This window comes from Branchiostoma lanceolatum, chromosome 8, assembly GCF_035083965.1.
Source record: "Branchiostoma lanceolatum isolate klBraLanc5 chromosome 8, klBraLanc5.hap2, whole genome shotgun sequence".
Classification (NCBI taxonomy): Eukaryota; Metazoa; Chordata; class Leptocardii; order Amphioxiformes; family Branchiostomatidae; genus Branchiostoma; species Branchiostoma lanceolatum.
The window spans coordinates 542,113-553,023 of record NC_089729.1 but is presented as its reverse complement, the minus strand read 5'-3'; the positions used below and the strand labels follow the sequence as shown (position 1 = coordinate 553,023).

The 10,911-nt window shown below is 45.1% G+C and overlaps 1 protein-coding gene across 1 annotated transcript in view; it reads right to left on the bottom strand.

Moving 5' to 3' along the window:
• Nucleotides 1–4,407: 4,407 nt before the first annotated feature.
• LOC136440453 (neurogenic locus notch homolog protein 1-like) overlaps nt 4,408–10,911 on the bottom strand; it is a 47,986-nt gene continuing 41,482 nt past the window's right edge. The window contains exons 21-28 of the mRNA XM_066436502.1: nt 10,268–10,408; nt 9,790–9,948; nt 9,503–9,612; nt 8,765–9,013; nt 8,167–8,304; nt 7,030–7,195; nt 6,513–6,636; nt 4,408–5,233 (exon numbers count right to left, since the gene is read on the bottom strand). Of these exons, the coding sequence (XP_066292599.1) occupies nt 5,074–5,233; nt 6,513–6,636; nt 7,030–7,195; nt 8,167–8,304; nt 8,765–9,013; nt 9,503–9,612; nt 9,790–9,948; nt 10,268–10,408 (1,247 nt within the window). The 3' untranslated portion in view covers nt 4,408–5,073. The remainder of the gene's footprint in view (nt 5,234–6,512; nt 6,637–7,029; nt 7,196–8,166; nt 8,305–8,764; nt 9,014–9,502; nt 9,613–9,789; nt 9,949–10,267; nt 10,409–10,911) is intronic.

The window sequence follows — 10,911 nt, the reverse complement described above, 5'->3', positions numbered from 1 at the left end:
TTTTCTTCGCGTTTTCGGTGCGATTCGTAAATACCTTGGGCAAAACACCTCGCTGGTCCTACGATTGGCAACAAACTTGTTCCAAACAATCTATAAATTCTACAACGTGACAAGATGATTGTTCTTCGCGTCGAAAGCCAAAGCACGTATCCAGTGCTGCCGGTTCCTCCGTACCGCGCAGGCGCAGAATGGTCTAATTGAAACCACCCTTTTGCGTAACCAGGTCTGGTCTTGACGGGCCGCAGCGCCAGGGGTCACTCGGGGTCAAGGTGCGCGCTGACGTCACCATCCTGGACTCGCTTCTGGACAAGGTGACTTCTGTCGTCCGAAAGAAACATTCTCTGTGGACGGCTGACCACGTTCCCGCCCTACCTGCCAAGAAAAGGACCAAGACGTCTTGGTCTTTGTGAGAGGCTGACCTGCTTTCTCCTTGGAAATCAGCTACTTAGTTAACTGAAGGAGCCACCCTAAAGATTAATAGATATTAGATACATAAATCATAGCAATAAAAAAGGGGCATACAAGCCGATTCGAGCTTCTCTTGAGTAAACAAAGGTTCAAACAAGACAAAACAAGCAAGTTTTTCGAGCGACAATTCTTGACGAAACGCACGACTTACCTAACGTGTTGAAGGTCAATAAATGAAATCTATTCTGTGTCAAAAATGGAAGAAAAATAACAAAGATGTGCCGACGGGAGCGTACCCACAACGTCTTGGTGCTTGTGAGAAGACGCCTTTAGATTTTTTGGTACAGTTCTTGACAGAACGCACAACGAGCCTAACGTGTTGAAGGTCAATGTATGAAATCCATTCTGTGGCAACGACAGGAGAAAAAATGACCTCGCGAGCACGAACGGACACGAGCCATATACCAGCTCTCACTCTTATGTATTTTGCACCATTTATGGGTAATGATATGTGTTATCAGGACTTTAACTGATGTAAACCGTATCTTTGTTATATATCATGCAATTGGTGGACAGAAAATTAAACAAGATCAAAAGCGGCGAAAGATTGGCCCTAACACCCGACCCAGGCGCGCCCGGGGGCTGATGTAACCGACTGGTTTCACCTGCCCAATTTTACAGGTCACTCTGACCTCAGGTCCGGTCCAGGTCCAGGTCCAGAGGGTCAGGTCCAGGTCCGGACCTGTACCTGTACCTGATTATAGTAGTGTCGCAGTACATCATATTTTGGAGAGCGAGACACACGTAAAAGTCTCCAAACGTCTTGTCTGGAACGATATAATTTCTTAGGTTTGCAGTTTGTCTCAAAATTATAACTATACTCTCCTCGCCATCTGTTTGCTCACCCTTTAAGTGTTTCTAGATATGATTCACAGCTAACGTCTTCGAAAACGACTCGTTAAATATGCTGTTTTGTATTTTCTTAGACAAGTTATGTGGCCACCTGCTGGTAGCCTGGTACTATGAATTTTCTAATCGGTCCATCGGCCGGTCCACTGATTTTTTACGGACCGGTTTTTTTGGACCGGTCCATTAAGAAATACCGGTTTTGTACCGGTACACGGTACCGGTACCCACCCCTAGGTCTGACACTTTGTCCCGCTTCAGGGGACCTTACACCAAGCATTGAAGTGTACTCTCCAAGCGGAGGAACGGGTCCGGCTGGTTTTTGACGTGTTTTTAGGCGTGTTTGTCGAGGTTGTTGCGCTTGACCTGTAAATCTTTCAATCTTTCAAATCTTCATTTGTTTGAAGCAACATCACAGAAGTACATATAATTCATACAGATACATGCACTTCTGAATTGCGTTGATCTTACATATAACATACCTTTGCACACAATATAACATAACAACAGACTACGACGCAGACTGCACTTGACTGTTGTACAGACGGATGGTATAGTGCAGGAAAGAGTTGTGCAGTCTGTTCGTCCTGGCCAAGGGGACACTGATTCCGCCAGAGTTCAGTAGAGACCTTCCAGTGGCCTCTGACCGCACACCTGGTACCAGATCATGCAACGGATGGTCTGATTTGAGCATACACTTGAACAGTTTGAGAGCAGCAAGCTCACGTCTCTCCTTCAAAGTTGGAAGGGTTTGAAGACTTCTCCTTCCACCAAGAGATATGATCCACCTGTAGGTCATTGATAAGTTGTTGAACTTTTCCAACTGTCCACCGACCCGCTTTCCGAGAAACTAGACCGAACCAAACCAAACCGTGATTAGAATGCCTGAAGATGATGATAAAAAATGTACAAGTAAAGGCTGCACATAGCCATTTTGAGGCCGTAGGGGCAGTGGGTTGTTAATCCACGGTGTCTAGCTAGGGCACGGTTTCGGAAGGCAGAGCCTGTCTCTCTCCATTCACTGTCTTTTACCTCCCCAACCGAGGTCAGGTACCCATTTTTACACCTAGGTAAGGCGAGGAGAGTGGTGTTAAGTGCATTTCCCAAAGGCATGACATCGGTGGCATGTCAGGGGATTTTAGAGATGGTACACCTCAGTCCAAGATGGTACAAACTGCACTGTGTCACTGCTACCAAGACGGAAATTTCCGCTCTGGACTTTTGTATGAGTTCGTTATTTTTCATTTATAGCTTGTGCACCTGTCTTGCCCTACCTTTCACATTGTGATAGATTCAAATAAAACATTAAAACAAAACAATAAAACGTAAAAACACGATATGAAAATCTCAGTAAGTTTCACCCATTCGTTACATTTTCTTCACGAAACATTGACAGCGACGCGACAGCCTTTTTCACTTCCGTCTTGTCAGAAATAATGTTTTTCTCCGCGAACGTCTCAACTCCCGCAGCACTTGGCAGCGCGGTGCAGGTGTTTGACTCCCTCCAATGTGCTTCTGTTTAGGCCGCATTCCAAACCCCAGTCCACCTCCTTGAACTTGGACCACTTCCACGGTAATGAAGTCTCCCGGCGGTTTAATTTTAGCAACGGTTCCGCTATTTTTAGCCCCACGACGACTTTGATGTGTGACTTGCGCAACCCCCGCGATCATTCAGCGCGCAACTGATGAGCGGTGATGCGGGAGGGAGCGGGGGAGGGCCGGCCCACGGACTTCTCGCCGAGAGGCTCACGGGCGGCAGGCTTCACCGGGAAGGACCACCTATGTAGCTGTGGTGTGTTTTTCTCGGAGAGTTTCCGTAAACGTTGGCAAACTCTCAGCTTTGGAAAACTTACATAGAGTACACGCACGCACACACACACACACACACACAGACACACACACGGACACAGACACAGACACACACATACGCACACACACATACACAGACACACGCGCGCGCGCGCGAACGCGCACACACAGACACACGCATGCACACGCAACATTGGAAAACTTGTATAGAGTACACGCGCACGCACACATACACACGTAGAGAAAGAGAGAGAGGGAAAGAGAGATGGAAAGAGAGAGATGGTGTTTGTATATCTATGCATCCACCCATCTCTCTGTCTATCTCTGTATGCAGCTTTGGCGTGTGTTTTGAGAGAATTTTGAGTTCGGAAGCTCTCCTGGAAAACAGGTGCAGAGTATACTTTAGTTCTGGCTAAAATATCCGTCTGTGGTCAGGCTTGTGGGTGTTATTATGCACCTGTGTGACATGTGAGGCGAGATATTTATTTGATTAAAGTGTTTGTAGTTATGCGTGTGTGAGAGAGATAGAGATAGAGAGAGGGGAGAGAACATGAACTCATTATCTGTTTTAGTCACCCTTATCCCCCTCTCTCTCCCTCTCTCTCCCTCTCTCTCTCATCTCTCTCTCCCTCTCTCTCTCTCCCTCTCTCATCTCTCTCCCCCTCTCTCTCTCTCTCTCTCTCTCTCTCCCTCTCTCTCTCTCCCTCTCTCTCATCTCTCTCCTCCCCCTCTCTCTCTCCCCCTCTCTCTCATCTCTCCCTCCCTCTCTCTCTCTCCCTCTCTCATCTCTCTCCTCCCCTCTCCCCCTCTCTCTCTCCCCCTCTCTCTCATCTCTCTCTCCCTCTCGAAAGGACACTAAGCCCAGCATTCTAGTCTTGCTTCTCTCCTAAAATACACGAGGACACGCAGCGCCCTCATCGGCAACTTTGTAAACTGCAGGGTTAAGGAATGTTTAGTGGGAATTCTTCTCTGCCCAGTTAACAGTCGGTTTGAGTAATACGGTCTCCGCTCTTTAGCTCGGTTAGCTCTTGGTAATAGCGCCGCCTAGCGGCAAGTTTGTAACCTGCACCCGGAGCTTTGTACTTAAAACTCCTTACGAGAAGTTAAGAAATTTCTAGGTCAGATCAGTACAAACTTCTTTCTTATCTTCAGAAACTTGAAAGGTAAGGAAAAACAGAGTACCAAAGAGACTACGTGTCGTAAGCACCGTAAGTATGCTTGAAAGGAAACGTGTCGTAAGCACCGTAAGTATGCTTGAAAGGAAACGGTTTACAAACAACGGAAAACAATCATGCAGAATCTTTATTCATTTCTTTGCTGACCTTATTTTACCTCTTCCCCATGTGAATAGCCATCTTTTTGCATGTTTAGATTAATTTTCTTAATTAAGATTCCAAATTCCAATATTCTATTCCTAGCTTTAGAAACGGAAGCTACGTGATGTTGGTTTGTAGAAAATATTGATTTTTACCCCACTTATCAATGAATAAGATTTTCGCTCGTGACAGAAAATATCAGGATCGAGTTACGATGTTCATAACTTGAGTCTGCTTTACTGAGGAATTTGAGATAGATTGAAAATCGATGGCTTCAAGCGTTATGGAAGTGACGATGCAGAAGGTAAATTCTAACGTTAAAAAGGACGTACACCTACTTCCTGCGATATTGTTTATTTTGTTTGTGTGCTGATTTTTATCGTGTACTCTTTCATTTGTGTCTATACATATAGATATAAATATACATATACATTTTGTTTTCATTTCATATATTCGTTAAGTTCATTGAATTCATTTTGACATTCTGAGTTTTTACCTCAATCTCTAACGACATAGCAGGTTGCAGACTTTGCCTTCTACAAAATAATAATCATCTGATATTCAATTTTTTTTTACCAAATATGATACCATAAACAGACGACTAGTCGCCAAAATCAGACATCCAGGTCAAAGGTTAACAATCAGCTCCGTCAAGCTGCAATTCTAAGGCCGGGTTGTGGTTCGCCTTCGCCTCGCCATGGGGCGCTGTTTTCTCGAACACCTCCGAGTACATCGGGTTCTCGAACTTGACGTCATCTTCGGGCACGGAGAACGTGACGTTGTCGTACACATTCCTGGAAAAGATGGCACAGTAGAGAAAGGATTAAGGCTCTGCTAAAAGACTAAAAGTGTTGAGTAGATTAGCATTTGTTTATTTGCTTACTTGAAAGATCTCCGTTAGCGCCAGTATGAGTACCAAACGCTCATGCCAGCTGGCCTACGCTGCAGATTTGCGTCCCGTGAACGGTCGTTGCCACTTGAAACGGTCGAGACAAAAATAGGACAGAAAAGGACAAGAAATAGTCATGCCTTTAAGTACCAGAGTTATAAACCAAGGATTGATGTGTTCAAAAATTCGTATTTCCCGAGAACCATAGTAGAATGGAACTCGTTGTCATCAGATGTTGTAGGAACACCTTCACTAAATAGCTTCAAAGAACGATTGCAGTCAGATGTACTATGTGCAAAAGTTAGGTGTGACAGGCCGTTCAGTGTAATACAACCAGCTGCCTCCGCGCCGCGTGCCTGCGAAGCTGGTATGTTACGCCGAAGGGTGGTTATACCGGCTATACAGATACAGATGCCATACGACAGAACGGTACACTCTAATATAAGTGCTAGCAGACTCAACCGTGCTGTTCCGTTGGGAGGTGGATGGATCAGTGTTAGGATAAGTCTTGTTGACCTGGGCTAGAACCCGAGCTGGTGCACTTTCTTCTTTTCACTGATTTCTTAACCATTTTCGTATATTTGTACTTTCAATGTTGCTTTTTCTACGATTTCCCTCTTGCAGAGAAAAAGTATGAAACGCTCTAATGTGGCACCGACCGTTTCAGATGGCAACGACCGTGTGCGGGACGTTTGAAATGGTTCCCAAAATCTATCCAGTTGCTCGATTGACAGTTTTCTCGCGTAGAGAGACAGGATGATAACTTTGTTTTCTCGCGAGACTGAAAATAAAGAAACACTATGACTTAGTAACTTTCAGTGGTAGCTAGATATTCTCGCGTTTTCTCGCGAGAAGAAAGACACACGATGATAACTTACAGTGGTAGCTAGAGATCCTCGCGTTTTCTCGCGAGAAGAAAGACACACGATGATAACTTACAGTGGTAGCTAGAGATCCTCGCGTTTTCTCGCGAGAAGAAAGACACACGATGATAACTTACAGTGGTAGCTTGAGATTCTTGTGTTTTCTCGCGAGAAGAAAGACGCACAATGATAACTTACAGTGGTAGCTTGAGATTCTCGTGTTTTCTCGCGTTTTCTCGCGAGAAGGACACACGATGATAACTTACAGTGGTAGCTTGAGATTCTCGTGTTTTCTCGCGAGGACACACGATGCTAACTTACAGCGGTTCCTGCTGTCTCTGCGGTCCCCGCTGCACCCTCCTGGCGCAGAACGCTCCGATCACCAGCAGCACCAGGAAACCCACAGAACCGAGCACGCCGACGATGATGAACACTGTCTTGTCATCTGCCAAAGGGAACGCACATACAGTACACACACAGCACATTTTGTAAAACGGTAACTGCTCGGTCACGGTAAGGCCAGAACTAGGCACTGAACTAATAGTAAGCTGACGAGGTAAGGAGATAGCGGTTTACATTGGTTTTGAAGGTTTGTGGATTGTATGTGTGTGATACGCACTCCCCAGGAAGAGAGTTCCACATTCTGTCAGTCCGCGAAAGACCTTAGGTTAAAACAGGTATTAGGAGATCAGCAGCCTGACCTGACCGGACCTGACCTGCCCTGCCTGGTGAATCTCGCGCTGGTGAATGGAGTTTGGGTTCGCCATCTTAGATCTATCAAATTCACCAACATGGCGGCTTCAAATCACATATCATAAAAGAACTTGCGGACTCTGACCTTTATTTGTAGGCCCAATGACCTTCTCGGGGCTGAGGGTAGGCAGTCTGACGTGGTGGAACAGGGTGGTAGAGTTCGGGTTCGCCATCTCGACTTTGATGAAGTCTAAGAGATCCCCGCCCGCGACTACAGCCGTAAGCCTCTGCTCAGTCTCTTTATCTGTCTCCTGAGAAAAGGTTTGGCGTGTGGGGATAAACCTCAGATCAGAAATGCAGGATCAACTGTTTCGTACGTTTTAAAGGCAACCAAAGCAAAATTAAGGCCCAAAATGTGGAAATAATTTTTTTCAAATCTTTATGGTAGGGACATTTACTTACACTATTTAGCAGATCTGTGTAATAACTTCATACTTTGAGCATTTTAAAACCGAATTAAAATGTGCCGTGCGATGAGTTCCTTAGTTTCGTGAGCCTATTAACAAAAACCCGGGCGACGATTTTCAATGAGTTCTCACATCACAACGACGCCATAATTTTGCATGATAAACGTCGTTATACATTGTGATAGTGTTGTTTGAACTATTCATGTATAGAAATCACTAAATAAATTGACTTTCAAAATCCGATTTTCTGGCCCTAATATTGCTTGGGTTACCTTTAAACACGCATTCAAGTTGAATACTTCTTGTACCCAGGGACACCTTAAACTTTGACATGTACAGGTCACGAACCTGACCTTTCTTTAGCCAGGCTTGGACCTGAGTGTGATCTACAAATAAAATAGATAAGAAGGAAATGAAACGAAACGCTCGGACTGGGACTCGAAATCCAATCATGATTATTTATCCTGTGAACACTTGACCACAAATCAGCCCTCAAAAAAGCCATCCTTCTTGTGTAAATATCTAGTTTAGATAACACAGCCATCAGCTCAAAAAAGAAATGATGTCATTACATATCCCACTTTGCGAAGCTCGTGAAAATAAACATGGCATAAGGCCTCGGGAAAAATATATTGTGTTTGAACTGTTTCCGAATGCGATACTGCAATAACTAGAGTCGGTATGTAGGGATGCTGTTCTTTTTTTTTTTTTTTGGAAGGTTTTTGCTAGGGTCAGTCGGGTCAGCGGAAAACACAGCATTCCCACCTTCCTTTGCCTAACGGTATGATATAAAGATGACGAAAAGACATATGTACCAGCGCGAGTGTGACGTAGGCGTCTGGTCCGTCCCACCCCGTCAGCTCGCAGCGGATCCACATCCCATGGTGCACCACGAACGGGTCAAACAAGGTCAGGGACCGGACTACGTCACAGAAACCCTCCAACGTCATACCCTGGAGACAGAACGGTCAGACAATGACAAACATACAAAAAAGTAGGCATTGGTGTAATCATCAATAGGTACAAAAATATCTTGACCAGAAGTGTGAGATGATGAACCAAGAATTATAAGGTCTAGATCTTTAAGATTTGTTCTTCCTTAAGACAATTTGATGGAACCTCTTTCAATCAAGCTGCACAAGAACCATAGATAGTTCTAACCTTCTCCCTGCTGCCTAACTCTGTAACCACTAGAGAATGGGGTGCCTGACAGCTGTTTCAATCAGGTTAAACGCTTGGAGTCAGATATGCATTGCTTGGCTATAAGGAACTCTTCGATACAACAAAATGACACCAAAATGTCAACCTGTAAAATAAAAATACAATTTCTTATTTTGTCATAGTTTCACTAACTTTCGGTCGTTTTAGAATGCGTCGCCATTCAATTTCAGAAACATGCACCAAAAGACCTACATCGTCTATGTTGTCCGTTTCCAAGTAGAACCCAAGTCTCGTACAATCGGGACTGTACAGTTCACCGCTGGGCTGACAGGCGGCGCTGTTTACTGATGTGGAGCAATGCCCGACGTTCTTGTCACAGGGGTCAGTAAGGCAGGGCGATAGAACGCATTCTTTGTCGTCTTGGCAACCGGACAGGCATTCGCCGTTGCCAGGGCAACCGACTTTTTCGTCATAGGGACATTCGGGTGGACCACACCACATCTGTAGTGGGGGTGGAGTATTTTTTTTTTCTTAACAGAATAATGCATAACAGTTGACTATCAATGGACTCTATCAACTACATGTATATGCTTTTCGGATTTGAAAAACAAAACAAAGGAAAGTATTTTTTCTAAACCAAATCATACACAACAGTAGACACTGCCAGTGGTCTATGAGTACTATCTACTTCTTTCTCTATTCCTTCATTTGGGGTACACGCCCCATAGCCGAACAATACACATTATACAAACATCATCAAACATGTACAATCTGGCATCGTACTTATTTCGGATTTGATTTAAAAAGTGAGGAAAGTATTTTTTTCTAAAGTGAATCATACATTCAGTGTACTCTTATCTGCCATCTGCTTTTGTCCTTCTTTACTGATTTAAAATCTAACCTTCTCCCTGATGCCTAACCCTGCAACCAGTAAAGTCTCGGGTGCCAACCGGCTACTAAGTGTGTCAAAGGTTAAAAGAAGCGCCGTACCTTCGCACACCACACCTGTCCGTCCGTGCAGGTGCAGGTGTTGCAGTCCGTCTCCCAGGTGGAGTTGTGGGGCCGGACCACCTGACCGTCCGCGCAGGGGCTCAGCAACTCTACGGCAGAGACGGAATGGATCTGACATATCTCAATCTGTTGCATCCATCCCTAGTCACGATGCACACACACACACACACACACGCTCACGCTCACGCTCACGCTCACACTCACGCACACGCACACGCTCACGCACACGCTCACGCTCACGCTCACGCACACGCATGTCCCCTCACCTTGCTCGCACCTGTCCCCTGCGAAGCCCTCCTCGCACAGACACACGAAGCCAGTCTCCACGCTGCTGCAGGTGCCATGCGCGCCGCAGTCTGCCCTGGGAACGAGCTGGGTCCTGTTCGTAACCTCGTCTCGTACAATGACGTCACAGTTGTCGACCGCTGTGGATCAAGTTTACCGGTGAGTTCATAAAACTCACTTTTATGTTCCGTTTTTAAGGAAGGGGCTCAAGAATTACAAATCTACTGCATGTCACCCATGTCCTATTTATTTCTTTGCAAACTTTGTAGAGTTTGACGTCTCATTATTAGGGCAAAATTTGATAAATAAATGAGCAAAATAGATCAATTGAATAGATAGACGAAAATAAATAAGTAAAATAGCATCGTTTAAAAACGTGTCTGTTCATTTAACCTACGACAGAAAAATGAAATAGAATAGAATAAAATGAAAGAAGAATGAAAGAAAATAAACCTTTACCATCGTCGCACAGTGAGCCGGTGAAACCCTCTGCGCAGGCGCACTGGAACCAGCCGAGCCCGTCCCGACACGTGCCGCCATGGAGGCACGTCACGCCTGCGCACTCGTCAATGTCCGTCTCACAGTTCGTGCCGGTAAACCCTGAAACAGGAAAATAGAAAAAAATGTTTTTTTCAGGTTTGTACTGTAGAGTACAAGCTGCATATCCGGGAGTATATATGCAGACGAAGCCACTTAATTGCACCCCGGTTAAACGCACATTCCATTTAATTGCACCAAATCCGAAAATCCCAAACCGGTTCTCATTTACTGCCTTGTTAGTGACTCCGCATATCTGCACCGCGCATTGTCACCAATGCCGGATAACTGCACCATAATTTTCAAAAATCCTCGACAAGTTGACTAAAAAAGGTGCGCTAAAAATCGGCAAACGCTGTGCAAATGAGCCGATACCTGCCGGCGTAAAGGCGCAATACCGCCAAGATGTTTAAAACTGTTTTGAGTAACAAAAGAAGGCGGTCTCCATTGACAGTCACGTTGATAGGAATCGTATGGGAGGTCCCGGCTGTATATGTATGTACGAACTGCTCAAACACGAGATCTACATTTAGCGTCACATCCAAGGGACTTCCCTAACCGATAGA